At 37.4% G+C, this 19,675-nt stretch overlaps 2 protein-coding genes across 2 annotated transcripts in view; both read right to left on the bottom strand.

Annotated features, from left to right (window-relative positions):
- Positions 1-3,541, bottom strand: part of Naalad2 (N-acetylated alpha-linked acidic dipeptidase 2) — a 44,471-nt gene extending 40,930 nt beyond the window's left edge. Inside the window, exons 1-2 of the mRNA XM_047519062.1 lie at positions 3,320-3,541; positions 2,357-2,468 (exon numbers count right to left, since the gene is read on the bottom strand). Of these exons, the coding sequence (XP_047375018.1) occupies positions 2,357-2,468; positions 3,320-3,401 (194 nt within the window). The 5' untranslated portion in view covers positions 3,402-3,541. The remainder of the gene's footprint in view (positions 1-2,356; positions 2,469-3,319) is intronic.
- Positions 3,542-10,312: 6,771 nt separating this feature from the next.
- LOC124959626 (tripartite motif-containing protein 64-like) lies at positions 10,313-16,236 on the bottom strand. The gene is made up of 6 exons (XM_047518009.1): positions 15,820-16,236; positions 14,943-15,038; positions 14,002-14,271; positions 13,314-13,336; positions 11,827-11,924; positions 10,313-10,791 (listed from the first exon to the last, which is right to left on the bottom strand). The coding sequence occupies exons 1-6, from the start codon at positions 16,234-16,236 to the stop codon at positions 10,313-10,315; spliced, it is 1,383 nt and encodes a 460-aa protein (XP_047373965.1).
- Between the last annotated feature and the right edge of the window lie 3,439 nt (positions 16,237-19,675).

Genomic DNA, 19,675 nt, shown 5'->3' with positions numbered 1-19,675 from the left:
AAGTATGTTGTCTCATTTTATAAGACATTGTGCATTTTATAGCACTGAATGAGCAATGTAGACTTCAAGGGATAGTCATCCCATTGCCCACTCATTTTTTTGTATCTCCAAAAAGCATGTCAAAACAAACATTTTGAATTAGCTTCTTGATATCTGATGTGCCTCGTTCATAAATCGGCTTAAATTTTCTAAGAACAGTATAGCTGTTTTCATTCCTCATTATAGTTAACTATAATTCATCCATGAGAACTAATATGGAATTGTGTGATCTCATTAAACCACAGCATGGACAAAGAAGAAACAGATCATAGAGTATTCACTTCACTCTGCATATTGATCTCTAGAAGTAAACTGGACTCTCGGAAAAAGAGAATAGTAGAATATGGAGAAAAATGACTTAACAAATAATAAACAAAACCTTCCTAAGAAAGAAAGAAAAGTTTTTTCAAGAAATTTTGCAGGAATATTGAATATTTACATTTAAGATTATCATCAATCCTTAGATCATGCCATACACAAAAATTAAGTTGAAGTGGATCATTGACTTTAAATGTGCATACTAAAATTATAAAACTTCCAGAAGAAAACATGAAGACATTAGTCTCATAGGCCAAAATAGACAAGACACAAAAAGTAGGAAGAATGAAACAAAAATATGTAATTAAATGGACTTTGTTAAGATTAAAAATGTCTGATCTTCTAAGACTTCACCATAAAACAAAAAGGCCAGCTGCAGGAGAAAATATTTGTAATACACATGTCTGACAAAGGACTTAACTCCAGAATATGTATGGGAATATATGTGGAAGGAAAGTTTATATAAGAAGATATACTAATGTCTAATAAGAATATCAGAAGATGTTTAATATCACTAGTCATAAGGAGATACAAATTAAAACCACAATAAGATACCACTACTCAATAATTAGATTGGTTAAAATTGAAACAACTGACAATACTAAGCATTGCCCAGGATGTGGAGCAACTAGAATACTTAAACTGATGGGTAGAAATATGAACTGCTATGACCACTTTTGAAATCTCTTTAGCCTTTCCTTAAAAAACTGTACAGGGCTTCATGTAAAGCCCAGTGGTAAAGCACTTGCCTAGAATGCGCAAGGCCCTGGGTTTGATACCTAGCAACACACACACACACACACACACACACACGCACACAGAAAAGAAAAGCAAAACATATGCTTATCCTCCAACCCAATCATTCTAATAGAAATAACAATAAAAATCACACAAAGACTTGTAGACATATGTCTGTATAAGCTTCTTTTACAATAATAAAAAACTAAGAGCAATACAAATGTATGCATTATAGTATATCTGTACAATGGAATTCTACTCAGTGATACAAAAAATTAACTACTGACACATGCAACAATCTGGGTGAACCTTAAAATCATTATTCTGAGTGAAAGAAGTCAGAAAAAACACAGCTTATGCTATGTACACCACATTTATGTAAAAATGTGCGAGGATGTGCAAATCAGTCTAAAGTGATGTAAAACTGATCAGTGATTGTCTAGGGCCAGGATGAAGGGGAAATAAACTGCAGTGGGTATGCTAGCAATATTTTGTATTACTGAGGAGTTGTTTTGTTGAGTATCACATATCTTTGTAACAATTCTCAAGGTGTAAATTTTATAGGAATACAGCTTATATGATGTAAAATATTCTTCAATAAAGCTGATTTTAAAAATAGCACTCCATTGAAACAACCTAAACACAGAAATAAATGTTATGCTAATTGATTTCAAGAAGTTCACAAGTATCACTGAATATCACCCTGAATATCACTCTTTTTCATGCTTAGAAGATGGAAGATTGACGCTGATCATTTTATGTTTTCATCTTGCCCTAATTTTGGACAACAAATTTATATTAGCACGATTGGATCAAGGTTTAACCTGTGGCAGAAAGAACCCAAAACGTTGATCTCCTTTCTACTAATTCACTGAGTGAACAACATCCTAACTGAATATGCTGTGAAAAAATAAATAAATAAAATTGCTGATTAAATCCAGGCTACTGATTACATCCATGGTGAAGAACAAAGAATAGCATTCACTTGCCACCCAGAGCTGCATGAAGTTGAAACAGGCCCCAATAAGCCAACAGATACTTTTCTGGAGGATGAACTTAGGAAAGAAAGACCTACTTCTTAACATTTTATGGATTTCACATCAAGAGTGATTTAAAAAGACATTTTAAATAACAACAAATTAACGAGTAATGTATAATTTCACACAAAGACTGTTCAACTAAATATGACCAGTTTTAATACACTTTTGACTATATAATGCTTTAAACACTATTTTTAGGATAAAATACAAAACAAACTTACCGAAGAAATGATTTAATGTTTTCAGCTTTCATTTCTGATAACAGTTTCTCTCGTATACTTTGATGATGGTGTGTTGCACTGGTTGTTTCTTTGAGAGGCTTAATAAACCAACCTATGGGGAAAATACGGATATACACAATTACCTTTGACTTTTTTAAAGGTAGAAACTAGCTGGGGCACAATGGTGCACAGCTGTAAGCTGAGAGACTAGGGAAGCTGAGGCAGGAGGATCTCAAGTGTGAGGCCAGCCTGGGCAAGTTAGCCAGGCCCTCCTTTAAAATTTTGAAAATTTTTTAAAAAGATTAAATAAAGGAAAAGAAAGAAAACAGTAGAAATCAAAAAGGCAAAAAGAAAAAAAAATAACTGATGACCAACAAATGGATCCTAGTGAGCTTTTAAAAAAGACTCATATAAAATGCAGAAAACTTCTACATTCCGATGTGTGATGCAATTTTGAGTGGGTTAAAACAAGTTTTACTTGAGAGATGTGCTTCCTTTCTTACATGTTATGCATTACTGAGTCAAGGCCCTTCTTAGTCTCCCCTGGGGATCTTGACACACAGGAAGTATTCCAAAGTTGATGTATTTAAAGGATAAGGGAAAAGCAGTTCTTGGCAGTGCTTAGTCAATACTAGCTGATAATTTCTACTTACTGCTATTACTTGGAAATGAAAATAACTTTTTCAACCCTGTAAACAGTAAGAGCCCTAACTTATCTTTTCAAATGCCCACAACAGAAACCTGAACTCAGTGAGTTTATTTATTTATTTATTTTTTCATTTCGGTCACAAATACATTCTGTTTGGCTTCTAGTTTTGATGCAGTTCATGGAATTCGCCATGTCGGGAGCCTAACTAGCCACCGCCTGGGAAGCCTAGGGCACAGCCCAGTCGCTCCAGCTTCAGGCTTTCTCCCTTTACCTCCGCAGAGAGGCAGTCCGGAGAGGATGATTTGTACACTTACCCACCATAAAGCCCGCCAGAAAAGATGCCAGCACTGCAATCAAACAGATCCAAAGGTACAGACGGCCCCTGGACTTCGCCATGGCTTCTGCTGTGGGATCTGGGCGCAGCTGCCCTCGCCAGAATCCAGGCTGCAGAAGAGCAGAGAGCTCGCGCGCCCTGAAGGCGGTGACCGCCCAGGCAGCTTTCACCTTGCTGACCGCCTGCGACCTTCCCAAAGGCGCCTCCGCCCTGCTGGTGGGTACAGAGACAGGAAAAGGAGGGAGCACCGAGCTCCTCCTGGCCCCCAGGAGCGCCAGGAACCCTGGAGCGGAGAGAGGAAGCCCTGCAGAGGGAGGAGCCGCTCTTCCTGTTGGCCTGCAACTTCCATTCTGTGGACCCTGCACAGTGGGCTGCGGGAGCTGCTGGAAATGTTCCCGCCTCCTATAAAACTGCCGCCTCTTTGCTAACCCCATCCCAAGAACTGCCGAATCTTGGCGGCAAAATGCATTTGAGTGTTATTTTTCATTCCTCCGGTTCCAGATTCTCTGACCCAGTTTCCAACTTGTCAGACTTGGGAATAGTTCAGGTCCTGACTGCTGCACTCACTAATATCTCAGTCATACATCAACACCACAACTGGAATCAAGTTCTTTTACCTCCCGCCCCCCCCCCCGCCCCCACACACATACACAAAGTCTCCAAATTTGGGTAATTCCTCTCCACCTGAGGTTTTCACAGTCCCCGCTGGAATGTTATAGATTCAAATTAATGTAATTAACCATTCATTCAGCATTATTCCTGACAATGGGTTTTGAACAAATGTCATTGCCCAGACCTCATCCTTCCAAGTATTTACATTTTCTTTAAGGTGTTTAGAAGGTTTGCAAACAGAACTACTGCATCCATCCATCTCTCCACAGAGGAAAATTGTAGAAATATACAGCTGGTTAATCACATCTAATCAAAACCAGTTTCTTTTTCAGTCAAAGCAAAATTTTTGTGTGGGATTGGAAGGAGATGGCACCTCTAGGGTTATGCCCTACCTTTGCTGCATTGTCTGCAGTCCTGATGGCCGTAGGCAAGGCATCTTCCTTTGCCTTTAACAAGTTATTGCAAGCAACTATCTTATTTCTCTTCAGTGTAATTGTCTGATATATCTAATGTGTTTTTTTTTTTTCTTTTGGAACTTCTGTAAAATTCCTGAAAGTTAACTATAAAACAAACATCTTTATTGAACTAATTGATTTTTTAGGATATTTGCATATTGTTTAAAGCCCAACTAACCTCAGATTCTTCAGATATTGATCCCTTACACATTCCTCAACTGATGCCTCTAGCATTTTCTGTTTCAGGGACAAACACCTTTCCATGGATATTTTCTTTAAAAAATAAGTTACCCCCTACCCTCACAGAGACACAGCAGCATATACAGCAAGTTAGAATAAAATTATTCAAAAGGTGCAACAGCTGGTGAAATAACTATGCTCCTCAAACATGGAGCATCTAGACATACTTAATCTGTTTTATTAATATAGAATATAGGCAGTGGTAGATTGCTTTCCTAGCACATGTGAGGCCCTGGGTTCATTCCTCCGTACCACATAAAAATAAATAAAGAACTGGCATTGTGTTCAATTAAAAAATATTTTTTAAAAATATAGAATATATGGCTTTAAATAACTACATAGTGTCAAACATTGGGACAAGAGTGTCCTCAATGCACAAATAATATCTAATTTTATTTGTGATGCACATAAACATTTTGAGGATCAGTTATGTAATTTATTATTTCTAGACATTTTGGCTATTTTTTAAATCTTGTGCTCATGAAAACATTGCTATTGCTACATAGCTCTCAAAAGACTTATCTAAATTACTTCTACATAAAGGTTTGTTGGAGAGAAAAGGTGGAAACTAATGATTAAAATAGCTTTTTGGAGAATTTTTTTTCTACTCCTTTCTTAATTCTAATAATTGAGGTTTAACTAATAGAAGAACTTGTATTATTTAGCACAATTTTCCAAATTGATTAATCTTCCCATATAAAAATTAGATTACTAATGAGCACAGTGGTGGTGCATGCCTGTAATCCCATTACTTGGGAGACTGAGGCAGGAGGATCACCAGTTCAAGGTCAGACTCAGCAATTTAGTGATGTCCTGAGCACCTGGTGAGACTCTGTCTCAAAATAAAAAATAATAAAGGCTAGGGATGTTTGCTCAGTGTTAAAGTACCCCTGAGTTCAATTCCTGGTACAAAAAAAAAAAAAAATTAGATTACTAACTCAATCGACATTTATTGAGAAGCTATAGCATGCCACTCATTGTGCTTAATCCTGAGAATATGATCCTTTCCCTTACAAAACATACAATATATGAGAAGACAGATAATTAATAAGTAATTAAATATTACACTTTCAAGAAGGAACAGTATTTCCTCAAATGTGAACTTACCGATGCCCTATTAGACAGCATCTGCAATCTCTATATTGACAATCCATTATGAAAAGTTCAATTAGCTGGTTCAATAAGTCTTTGGCCTTTGTTAATAATAGAATTCAAAAGCATTCAGAATTCCATATTATTTAAGCTTATAACAGAAGGGGTCATCATTAAAAATGGTTTCTAAGTATTAATATCTCAACAAATATTTGTATCTTTCAAAGAACAATTAATAAAGCAACATTGTTAATTGATGGGAACGCTTTTCAGTTTTTCCTTCAAAACTGGAAAGTGGACAAGAAATGTTTTTTATTGGACAAACAATCTCAATAAAAGTACTTGACCTGTTGGCAATACTTTTCCATCTTCCTTTGAAGAAAATATTGCATTACTGTTTGAATCAAATATTTGTAATTAATTCCCAAGACCTTATAAGTTTCATTTTTCTCAATTATTCCTAATTTTCGAAGCTGAGACACATTTTCCTGGCATCTGTTTAACTGAAACTTCTCTAAGAAGGATTCAAAGTATTTTTGAGGAAATAAAAAAAAATTATAAAATTAAAGAGAATATGAGAAAGGTCAAAAAAAAATTGAGAATCTATTATCTCTATGATTACTTTTTCCTTACAATGTAAACACACAACTTAATTCTTACTGTTAGATCTAACAGGTCATTGTAAAATAATTGTTTGATTAGGGAGGACTTTTAATTTTTATGTAATTGCAAACGTCTGGCAAACGTGACTGGACCTGGCGATACACACCTGTAGTCCCAGCTACTCAGGAGGATTGGAAGTTTAGGGCTTGCCAAATTGACAAAATTATACTAGAAAATTTATATAGTTCATTCTTTTGCCTTTCCAATATTCATCCACACATTATTCTACCTATAGTTAAACTTCCACATACACAAAAAAACATTGATATATGTCTGATTTTCACACTTAAGTCCACACTATCCTTTCTCTAACCAGATAGAAAAAAATATATATTAAATATCACAGGAAGTGGTTCCTGGCTTGAAGTCCCTAGATCAATAGCAATATTATCCCTTGGCAATCTGTTAGCCAGGCAAGAACTATTGAATCAGAAACTAAGCAATTTGTGTATAACAAGCACTACCAGTGGATTCTGATCATACTAAAAATTGAGAAACTCTAAAATGAAGTGACAGTCTGTAATTCCAGCTACTGTGGAGGCTGAGGCAGGAAGACCACTTGAGTTCAGCCTTGAGCCAGGGAAGTTGTGACCAACCTGAGCAACACAGAGAGACTTCAGTTACAATCAAACAAAAATTTCAGAGATTTGTTTGTTTTTTAGTTATGTGAAGGTAATTCTGTCTTGTATTACTCTTTATCTCTTAACAGTTCTTGGGAGAACAAGAGAATAAAAGTTTCATAAGCTGCTTCATGGATAAATCTTTTTCTTTTTCTTTTTTAATTTTTTTTTTTTTGTACAGGGTATGAACCTAGGGATACTTTAACACTGAGGCATATTCCTGACTCTATATTTTTCTTATTTTGAGACAGGATCTCACTAATTTGCTTAGGGCCTCACTAAATTGCAGAGATTGGCTTTGAATTTACAATCCTCCTACCTCAGGTTCCCAGCAGCTGGGATTAGAGCTGTGCCCCACCCTACCCAGCCTGGATGAGTCTCAAAGTTGCACAGGGAAGAATGAGGCTGGGGCTCAGTGGTACAGTGCTTGCAGAACCTAGGCAGTTTGGGGTTCTGGTGGGCCCTGAGTTTGAATTTGTTCCCAGCACAACTAAAAAAAAATAAAAGAAAAAAAGTGTTATAATTTCCAATGTGGTTATAAGGCCTAACTATCCCAGTCCTAAGTTTATATTAGTGGAGGACCCAATGACAAAAATTAAATAAGGAAGGGCAAGCCTAAATACCCAATATAAAAATAAATTTCTAAAAATTTTTTGCACATCATAGAATGTCTCCCTAAGGAAAAGTAAGGGTTTAATATACTTGAAGCATGACATTTTCTTTCTTATATTTCTCAGTCACAGCTCTTCCATTCATAAATTGGAGTACAAAATTAAATAATTGACGAAGTTTATTTCATGTGCTTATAAAGCGCTTAAAGTGTAGACTTCATGTGTGTGACTTCTGAAAATCATGTCGTTCACATAACCTTTCTGATCAGTTCAAAAGAGAATCCTGCATATATGTGATCCCAAAGAGCTAAAAATGAGCTCAGCATTTCCACAGTCAAGGTCACCGGAGCTCCCTTGCATTCAGTTTCTGCAACTGCCAGAAACCGAATTATTATTATTTCAAAATCTATATTCCATACCAAATTCCACAATCAGTCCCATTTGGACATATCACTACATCCATATCCATATTCTTGTCTTCATGTTTCTCATGAGAAAACACAATCATGAAAGAGATGTCAATGACCTACAAGTTAGCATAAAAATCTCCACACACCAAGCAAGATGGATCAGGTGGTTGGTTTGAGGACACTCAGAAGGCTGGCCCTAATTATGCCTTAAGACTTGAGTTTCCTCTGGGAAGTCTTCAGGAGACCGTCAGCTCTGTTATCCTGATAGTGCCAGATACCATTCACTGTGATGCCTGAGGTGTGCATGCAAATCCATTTCCACCTGTACCCGACACTCAGACTCTTCAGGCCAACCCTCCAGTCATGTTCCTGCTTGTCCACCTCTTGCCCCATATTTGGATGACCTGAGTGTTCTCTAGGTGATCCTCTTGGAACAGCAGCTCAGATTCCTTCTCAGTCTTAACCATGTTTTTACTTTTACCTCTATTCTTGGACTAAGGTGATGGCAGTCACTGGACATAGGAAGGCGGCAGGAGGGAGCAAAGTTGAGGCTTTGTTGCCTTCTCCTTTAAGCAATGGCAATCGTGTTGAGGGATGTGGATTTGCAAGGAAGTGCACAGATGCACCTAGGTGAGGAAGGCTCAGGGATCTGACTCACTTACTACCAAGACAAAAATCCATGTCCCATCTTCAATGCTTCTACAGTGTCTGCAACTCAATCTCAACAGGTCTCACAGTGCTGGGCCATCCATCTGAGGAATCACTTTTCATCTTGCATACAGCAAAAATTTGAATACCTGGTGAACCAATAGCTCATCTCAGGAAGTAGCCTTTAAACACATAGCCCTTTCAGGGACTTTCAGATCCAACCCATAGCAGATCATGATTCTGGAAATCAATCTATTACTTCTTTCATTGACATTATTCATTAGTATTTTCTGTCCTAATTAGTTAGCTGCATTTTGAGAAGCATTCTTAATGCTACTATAGTATTTATTAAGACATTTTTCATTAGTCTGCCCTTTCACTACATTTGTATCATATACTATGTTCTAAACATTGCATTTTGGATAACGAGACTATAGTAGTAAATATGATGAACACTGCCCTTCTTATCTTGGAATTTAGAATCTAGTAGTAATAAGTAACTATGAATTTGATGAGTTTGTCAAATATTAGGAGATGGTGTTATACACTTGGAGTGTATAATCAGAGGAACTACCCTGGTCTATGGAAGCAGGATGGCTTCCCTGAAACAACTTTGAGCTGAGATGTGCTAAATGAGTAGGATGTGGAGAAATGATGAAATGATAATCTCTCAGAAACTGGGATCTACCCAACTAGGTCAAACTTAAGAGAAATTTAAGCACCCTTAGATAGTTTCTTTTCTTTAGTAAGCTAAGATATGTCACTTCATTCTTCTGCCACAGCTTTGCTCAAATATGTAGATCAAACACTTAGTTTGCAATGTGGATGAGCCTTGGAAGATTTATACTAAATGATAGAAACAAGACACAAAATGCCACAAATATAATTTAATTTTTATGAAATTTCTAGAATATACAAATCCATAAAGACCTAAATATTTAGGAGATTTCCAGGTGGGGGTGGTGGGGGATAATGGGGAGTTAATGTTAGTAGGTATTGAATTTCTTTGAAGGGACTGAAAAACAACTTTAAATCACATAGTGGAGGTTTTACAAATGTTTAATAAAACAACATTTACTAGGGGTTGTGGCTCAGCGGTTGAGCATTTGCCTAGCATGTGTGAGGCACTGGGTTCAATTCTCAGCACTGCTTATAAATAAATGAATAAATAAAGGACAAAAAAATCATTTAATAAACAAATTCATAAATTCAGTGTGGTTATAACAGTTTATGACCATGAAGTGATTATGCTTCCAGAAGTTACAATCAGTCCACAGAAATCATGCATAGACTTTAATCTGACATGAGAAGGCCCAAGAATCACAGGTTCTTCAGACTTGGGCATTCACCAATAAATTCTCTTTTTTTTCCCTAATTTCATTTTCATCTTTTTATTTTTCTTGACCATTTATTATTTTTTTTTCTAGTACCATGGAATGAACCCAGTGTCACCCACATGCTAGGCAAGAGCTCTACTACTGGACTATAACCCCTTTCCTCCCCCCTTTTAAAACCTCCCTAAAATGCCCTTTCTAGCTTCAAAACATGAAGTCTTCTCGTGTCACATCCCATGTACCTAAGGCTTTAGGCATGTGACACCAGGTCCAGTAAAACCTCAATATTCATGGGGAACCTAGGCAGAGAAATGGCTTCAGAGGGGAGGTGAAGGGGGAAGGAAAGAAAGTGCATATGAGGGAACCTCGGCAAACATCATAGAAGCTCATAGTTGCATTGTCGTAATCCAGAAACACCCCGACTCGACCCTGAGGCCTTTGTATAAAATGAGTTACAGGTGGAAAGTTGGTGGAGAGACTACAGTGGTTGTTCTTCTTCAAGGAATATAGGAGAAAAGCTTTCTCCCCTTCAAAATTGTCACTTGGCATGGAATCTTTACAGACACCCAGCACCCAGTTGGAGGCCTTTGCCACATCTACCTCCCAGTAGTGTCTACCAGAAGTAAAGGCCTCAACACTCCATGCAGCATAACTCTCCACACTCTGGGGATCTTCAGTTGCACCATCATCTCCAAATATCATATTTCTAATTTCCTCAGAAAGGTTCATAAAGCAATTGGCCCATCCTTGAATCGTTCCATTATTCACTGCACAAAAAAACAAACATCAGGTCAGCAAAAGGCATTTACCTGTCTTGGGGCAAAAGCTGTCTACCCAAGGAATCTCTTTATTTGTCCCTCCTCTAAGGAATGGTAGCGAGCAGAGAGAGTTCAGATGTGCTCATGTATGAAGAAGGGTCACTATCACCTCTATAACACCCAGAAATATTCACACTGTAGTGCCAAATGAAAGAAAACCAAAGGTATCCTGTGCTGTGTGAAGGGGTGATTTAATATCTACTTTTGCATGGTTCGTTTCAGGACACACCCAAAAGTCTTTTTTCTTTAGTAAAAACTTTTCTTGGTGTCTACCATTAATAGACATCACTTTGCTATGATTATGCCTGCTGCATTATCAAACATCAATTAATTTGGTAGAAAGCAACATCCACATACTTTACTGAAAAGAATCTTCTGATTTAACACTATCTGCTGAGACCATGGATTCACTCTAACTTGGATTTCAGCTATCTGCTCTCTAGACCTCCTCTCTAGTGGGGCAATAACATGGCTGGGTCATTTTCACAGACCACTCAACCTTCAGTTGATTGGAAATCCATCTGACAGTATTAAAATTGCTCTATCTATGGCAAACTAACTCATTTTTTTGTTCATTAAAACTTGGATTTTATAATAATTTCTATGTGCTCAATGCATATCACAAATATAAATGGGATATAGAATAGATAAAAAACCATCAGTACCATATTTAAATCTTCAAATTAGAATGAACTGAAATAACACAAAATATCCACTGTTGCTCTGAGAAGTAAGTTTTGTAACCACAATACTTGAATGCTTTTCCTCTCTTGTACTCCATATCAGAACTAAAATATACATCTGAGCTATAAGTTAACAAGTGTGGTCTTTATTATTGTATTATGACTAGGCAGGGAAGGAAGATAGAAATATTTTGGAAAACCACATACCATCTTCATGTGAGAAAACTAAAAATGGTAGGCAGTTGATTGTCAGGAACCCCCTAAAACAATTAAGCCTGGCTGCCAGAGGACTCACTCTTACCTCTGAAATGGTTCAGCATGTCCAGGAGTCCAGTGATGTGCAATGAAGACAGCTCTGGGTTCACTGGATGGGGCTTCTGTCTCTGCACCAACTCAATCCTGTAAAGAATGACATCAGTTTTAGGTTCAAAACCACAGGTTAACCACAAGATCATTACAAAAGTACCACTTTTTATTCCAAGATATTTCATCAGAATTCTCCCTTTTTGGTGAATTAGGTATACATTTTATTCAACACTCTCAGGGACATAGATGCTATTTTTTCTAAATTTAATGTATTAAAATCCAATCCCACTCCTTGGTTTATACCCAAAGGACTTAAAATCAGCATACTACAGTCACTTAGCCACATCAATGTTTACAGCAACTCAACTCACAGTAGCTCAACTCTGGAACCAACTTAGATGCCCTTCAAAAGATGAATGGATAAAGAAAATGTGACGTATATACACAATGGAATTTTACTCAGCCTTAAAGAAGAATTAAATTGTGACATTTGCAGGTAAATGGATGGAACTGGAGAATATCATGCTAAGTGAAATAAGTCAATCCCAGAAAATCAAAGGCTGAATATTTTCTCTCATGAGCAGATGCTGATCATAGTGGGGGGGTGTGTATAGAAGAATGAAGGAACTTTGGATTATGCAGAGGGGAATGAGGAGAGGGATGGGGCAGTGGGGATGGGAAGGATGGTAGAATGAGACAGATTATTATCCTATATACATGTATGAAAAAAATTAAAAATAAATAAAATCAAATCCCCTTCTTTTCAAACATTATTAACTTAAAAAATCATTGAGTGTCGTTCCCTCAAAGATCCTGAGTATCTTACAAAAGCAAAAGTTCAGGCCAAGCCTTTGGGACTTCAGTTCACAGAAGTCACCAATGATAGTGTCACTGATTCCTAAAGAGGAATGTTCCTTAAACAAGCAGCTATGATCATCTCTGCCCATTGAGGGGATCTGTTACAGTCTGGCAGCCCTGATCCTGAGGGTTCTCAGGCAGCCCTTCCCTTCTGAGATCTCCCCACACCTGTGGTGTGCTGTGATGGAACAGGATCTGGCATCTGGTCATTGCTACTCATGGGAATGAAGGCCCCTCCCCTTCCTATCTTTAGGGAATATTACTCTTTTCTGTCTTTTCAACCTTCTACCTTATTAGAATAGGATGCTTCTCCGTGATACCTTAGGAAAATCTCCTTATCAAGGTTTGTTGGGGCTTGGCTGGAGAAGATAGAATGAATGGGTGAAATTAAGCCTAGAGTGTCAAATCATTTCTAAGTATATTTGAATTCATCCACATAAGAAGAAAATTTCTGAGACAAAGAACATATTGCTTCAGAGCCTCTTTTCAAACAAAATATTAAATAATTTCAGAAAAAGATGTTAATAATTGAAAACAATGTTAATAATTGAAAACATAAACATTCACTTCTTCAATGAGAAAACAACTTTCTCATAAATCAGAAATCATTATTATAAAACTCACCTTTCAAATACGTCCTCTAAGCCCTTAAAAGAAAAAAGAAAAAGATAATGTTAATAATGAGAAGTATACTTCTCCACACCCTCTGGTATTCTTTTTTTTCAGTAACTTTTTTTTTATTCCCCTCTGAGAAATCACCTGAAGCTATGTTAATAACAAAGCCCTAAGTAAACATGAAAGACGGTCTTGATGTGCACTGAGAGGATGGAGCTTAGAAAGGGTCTGTGCGGTGGTACAACAGGACCTAGGTTCCCATGTCCCTCATCTCCCAGTCTTATTCCCAAAGAGAGATCTGACCACATCTGACAATTAAAACTAAACGGTGAACTACTTGAAAAAATAGTGCATGAAATTGGGTACCAAATTCTGTCCATCTTGCCTAGGAGAGGGGCAAAGCTTCAATTGCTTTCGTGCAGGATAACAGAGTGGTGATGGATTTGAGAAACAAAATTGAGTATTTCCTCAACAAAGTTAACCTTCCTATGACCACTGAGTTTTTGAATGATTTCTCTATGGGAATAGTACTCTTGATAACACAGAAATTTTGTCTTGTGGTATCTTCTAAAAGGCTTTAAAAAACTCCCAAGATTACCAGAATATACAGAAACAAGTGATTGGACAATGACAGGAGTGAAGGAGCTCGTGTCACTCAGCTGAGCATAGTGCTCTCTGCAGGCAACACTGCCCAGACAAGGACTTCCGTCTCTGAGGATGGACCCTCCCTGCTCACCTGGAGCAACTCCATGTCGGGCTTGTGGCACATCTCAGTCAGCTCCCTGTACATTTCCTTCAGCTTTTCTCTGTGTTGGGCCATTCTGATTTCGCTGTCCCTGAGTTCTTGCAAAATCTCCTCTGCTTGTCTACCTAGTGTCACCAGTTGAAATTGCTCCTCCTCAAAGAGAAACTGATGCATCATCTGATATTGGGCTTGAATCATGTTCTTCCTTAAAGTCACATATTCCTGCAGATATTCATTTAAAAGGATTAGATGTCCTTACTCTCAAAGAAAATGTAAAACTACAAATATTATTGTCTTAGCATCAAGCAAGTACATCATACACTTCTTGTCTCATGCCTGCAAAGTGTCTTAAATATGTACTAATGCTGTCTACTGCCCTTTCTGTTTCTTGCCGTCCTCCTGTTTAAATCAAGACCTCTGAGCGGTCCCAGGGTATCTCCCTGTGATGTTTCTCCAGAGTTCTTATGTATTATTTCCTCTTTTACTTGAATCTTCTCCCTTTTCTTTTATTTCTTTGTCCGATTCTTCTAAATATTTTTAAATATTTACATAAACAAAATATTATACATTTTAGAAAACACTCCACTTTGCCCATAGTAGAATTCTGTTTCCCTTCTCTTCTTCACAACTAAGTAGTTCAGTACTGTCTTTCCTAAATGTCTGGGAAGATTTATGTAAATATTTAAAATCAGACTAGTAATACCAGTCATACCTCATTCACCCCATATACTAGCATTGTTCACATTAGCATGTGTTGGCCAGTACATTTGTAATATTACCAGAAACCACTGCTTTTTCTGAGAGGAAAACACTATCATTCAGTGATAACTCAAATTTAGCTGAGAGCATCATTTCATTCTGCATAAAAACAAGGAAAACCTTTTTGTACTTACCAGAAAGGACGTTGATTTGCTAACTTCCTCGTTTAGATTATCTTGCATCTCCTGAGTCATTTTCCATAAAGAATCCATTTTCCTCAGAAGTTTCTCCTGCAAAATAACCATAGGCTTTAGTGATAGGGAAGACAGTATTATTGGATTGATTCTTTATCAGTATTGGAAAAAAGAGTGGTTGGGAGAACAGTAATCTTGAGTTAGAAGAGAGTCACATTTTTACAAATTAGTCTAATTTGATCCTACAACTTGGGATATAAGAAGCAACAGAAACACGAGTGTTTGAAGGGGGTCTATAGATAATACAGTTCATTTCCTGAGAAATCAGTGTTTACATAACCTCACTATGAAAGTGTTCAGCCTGCAGTAAAAGAAACCCATGTTTTTAGTGCTGCCCATCTGCTCTACTGCTGCCCCGATTCTACGTTTTTGGAAAATACATTTATTTTTACTTTTTTCTTTTTCTGGTATTGCAGATAGAATCCAAGACTTCACACATGGTAGGCAAGCATCTATCACTGAGCCATATTCCAGTCCCTTAAAAAAAAAAAAAAAAATACTACAGGGTCTTGCTAAACTGCCCATGTTGGCCTCAATCTTGGGATCCTCCTGCCTCAGTCTGCTGAATAGCAAGGATTATTGGCCTGGCCCCCATGCCCTGTTATTTGGACAATGATTCTAGGGGAACATTCAAGAGCATGCAACTTAGTAATGATTACAATGTTAAACTGTTGAACATTTAAAGGTACATATACATCTTTAGATTTACACTGAAACATCACCACGCCCATCGTCTGCATGCTCATCTGCCTCAATATCATGGGTCCTCATCTTTCTGATCCGGCAGCTTTTAAGTTACTTCTCAGCCATCACTCACCCTGCACTCCTCCGCCACCCATGACACGGGGCTGAGGCTGTGGCTGTGAACCGCGTGTTCGGGTGAGTCAGAGCAGGGCGCACACAGCAGGCTCTTGTCGACATCGCAGAAGGTCTCCTGTGCCTCCCTGTGTGCGGTGCAGAGCTGCTCCCCAGAGCTGCTGTCGGGGCGAGGCGTGGCCTGTCTGGCGAGGGAAGCCAGCTTCTTGAGGACGATGTTGGTGCTGAAGTCTGCCTTGTCTGTTATTTCCCTGCACTCGGGGCAGCACCTTGGCGTTTGGGCTTCGTCCCAGCAGAGCCAGAGGCAGGGTCGGCAAAAGCTGTGCCCACAGTCAATAGTGACAGGATCTAAGAAATAGTTCATGCAAATGGGGCATGTGAGTTCACTCTGGAATTCTTGGAAGGTATGTGAATCCATGTTTCTGTAAACAAAATACATAGGGGGGGGGTGAGAGGAAAAATGTTTTCTTCCGTCTTCGTAAAGGAATAAGAAATATGAAAGGGCTTTGTATAGTCCAACTTGTTCCCTTGAGTTTTACCTAATCTTTCTATTAACTTCCTGCAGTACAAACCAAGATATGGACAATATAGACAGGATGAGTTTGTTCTATGACACAAATGACAAAATGAGATGAGCATGAGCTTTATTTTTAACACCAACTTTCTCAACCATTTGGGCAAGTTTAATACAGGAACAAAAAAGAAAGATTAGGATGAGAGCAGATTTACTTACAGTAGCTGATCACTCCGGTGCCCATATAAAATATTTTTCTCTCTCTGACACAATAATTGTAAGAAACATAGAGAAAGTTAGCATTCATTCCAAATTTCTATGCTCTCTGCCTCTCAACCAACAGATGTACTTTTCTTAAAGATAGTTAAAAGTTTTAAGTTTAATTCATTTGAAGATGACTTAATTTAATCAGTGTTGTGTTCAACTTCCAAATCCTGAAACTACAAACTGTTGAATTTATGCTTCTAATCTTAATTGAACAATTTCTTTCAAAAAATATAATGCAAGCAGGGTATTTTGATGCATGCCTCTTATCCTACTTACTCAGGAGGCTGAAGCAGGAGGTTTAAAAGTATGAGGCCAACCTCAGCATTGAGATTCTGTCTCCAAATAAAAAATAAAAAAAGGTTGGGATATTACTCAGTTGTAGAGCAATCCTGTGTTCATTCCTCATTATAAATAATAAATAAATAAATAAATAAGTAAAATTTTAAATTTTTCAAAATTAAAATAAAATGTAAGACTGGGGATGTAATCAGTGGTATAGCATTTGCCTAGCATGTGTCAGGTCTTGAGTTTTAGCCCCTGTACTGAAAAGGAAAAACAAAAGGTGAAAATTTTCTGTTACTTCTCATTAAAAAAAAATAATTTTTCCCAGGGTCTGTTCTGACTATCAGAATGCCTTCCTATATTGAGATGATGGACACTCATGCTTCAGTAATAATCATCAACAATTGATCCATTGTTAGTTTGAAGAAATCAACAGGTGAGCCCAGTGCTATAGTGAATGCCTACTATCCCAGCTACAGGGGAGTCTGAGGCAGGAGGAAACTAAGTTCATGGCCAGTGTGGGCACCTTAGTGAGACCATTTCAAAATAAAAATATTTGGGGTTGTAGTTCAGTGGTAGATCACCCCAGGTTCAATCCCCAGTACCCTCACCAAAAAACAACTAGAGAGAGAGAATATGTTAACAATAGTAACAATGGTGCTTTGCTCTCCATACTAGAGTTTAGAGACTATCCTTCAGTTTGGAGATGCAGTTAATGAAGCATGATCAAATTCATCTTAAATTCTCGTATTTTTCTCTAGTGATCAAGTACCCACAACTTGGAAACTTCTACAAATTTATTACATCTATTGGGATAGTTTGCAAACCTGAAGGTTTTAAAGAGAGAGCAAATAGAACCTTTACATCAAGGGTTTTACACTCAAATTTATATATTATACTTCTAGATTGATTTGCATAAAGACTATTACATGTATACAATACACTGAATGTTTTAAGCATTTTATGGTTTCCAAAACTGATAAAACTGCAGAAATATTTTATTTAAGATCTGCAAATCCAGTAAAATACAAGGTAATAGAATCAAAATTACTCAAATCACTTAATGGAAACCAATATTTTATAAATGCTCTGGTTATATATATTTTAACCAGGAAAAAAAACAAGTAGGATTTTTACTTGGACAAAAGCCAAGTCAAAAAGTAAATTTAAACTATTTTTATGAGAGATAGTAAGCTTGAAACCTTTTTCTCTAAATTCCCAACTCACCTGAGTCAACTATGGGAGACCTCAGGTCTGGAAGTTCTGGAAGATTCCTCAGTTTCACTGTGAGCAGTAACTCTCACTTCTCCAAAGATCATCAACTGAAAATTCAGTCTGCTCCTTGTAGGTAGAGGAATGCTCCAGACAAGAGTCCTCCTTAAATACCTGTGGCTCACCTAAGACCACACCCACTGTGGGCCTACCTCTTCTGAAAGTGGTGGAAATGATTTATTAGATTACACTGATTAGATTTATGTAGTAGAGGAAACAGCTTTGATGAGATTTGGGGTCAGATGCAAAAAAGGTCACATGACTTAGGTTTTGCAAAGAGATGTTTTAACTGAAACAATTATTTTATTAAATAATAGTTTGTTCTACAACCAACATCCTCACAATTAAAAAAAACTTGCTTTCTTCCTCTACTATTTTTAAATTTTGAAATCTTTGATTTGTTTTCTTTCTTTCTTTCTTTCTTTTTTGGTCCTGGGTATAGAAGCCAGGTGTTCTTTACCAACGAGCTACATCCCCCAAACTTTTATTTATTAATTCATTTTTTAATTTTATTTTGAGACAGGGTTTTGCTAAGTTGCGTAGGACCTTTTTCAATTTCTGAGATTGACCTTGAATTTGTAATTCTCCTGCCTCAGCCTCCCAAGTCACAAGGATTACAAGTGCATGCCACCACACCTGATTATTTTTCCACTACAGATATTTTACAAATGCTCTAGTTATATACATTTTAACTAGGAAAAAAATAACAAGTAGTTTTTACTTGGACAAAACTCAACTAAGCTGAAAAGTAAATTTAAACTGTTTTCATGAGATAAAGTAAGCTTGAAAACCTTCACTCTAAATTCCCAGCTTAACAGTCAACTATGGGAGACCTCAGGTCGAGAAGTACTGAAAGATTCCTCAGTATCACTGTGAGCAGTAACTTTCAGTTCTCCAAAGCACAGCAGCTGAAAATTCAGTCTGCTCCTTAGAGGTAGAGGAATGCCCAGATAAGTGTCCTCCTTAAATGCCTGGGGCTCACCTAAGACCACACCCACCCACTGTGGGCCTACCTCTTCTGAAAGTGGTGGAAATGATTTATTAGATCTCACTGATTCTGTTTATGAAGTGCAGTAAACAACTCTGATGAGATTTGGCGTCAGAAGCAAGAAAGGGCACATGACTTAGGTTTTGGAAAGAGACCCTTTTATTTATTTAGTTATTTTTATTTTTCATTTTCTTTTGAGACAGGTTCTTGCTAAGTTGCTTAGGGCCTTACTAAACTGCTGAGATTGGCTTTGAATTTGTAATGCTCCTAGCTCAGTCTCCCAAATCACTAGGATTACAAGTGTGTGCCACCATACCTGGCTGTTTTTCTACTTTAGATATTTCATTGCTCCCTCAAAAAATGTTCACTGAAGACATTTTTGCTGTTTGTTTTAACTGAGGACAATGTTCTAAGAATAGGGAATAAAATTATAGTGAATGAAATAGATAGTCCCAGTTCTGCCACAAAATAAAGACCAGAGAATGAACTGCAGTGGTGGTTCATGCAACTTGGGAGACTGATGGAGGAGGGTTG

This window comes from Sciurus carolinensis, chromosome 11, assembly GCF_902686445.1.
Source record: "Sciurus carolinensis chromosome 11, mSciCar1.2, whole genome shotgun sequence".
NCBI classification, from domain to species: domain Eukaryota; kingdom Metazoa; phylum Chordata; class Mammalia; order Rodentia; family Sciuridae; genus Sciurus; species Sciurus carolinensis.
The sequence above is the reverse complement of the archived record's forward strand: the minus strand, read 5'-3'. Positions and strand labels throughout refer to the sequence as shown.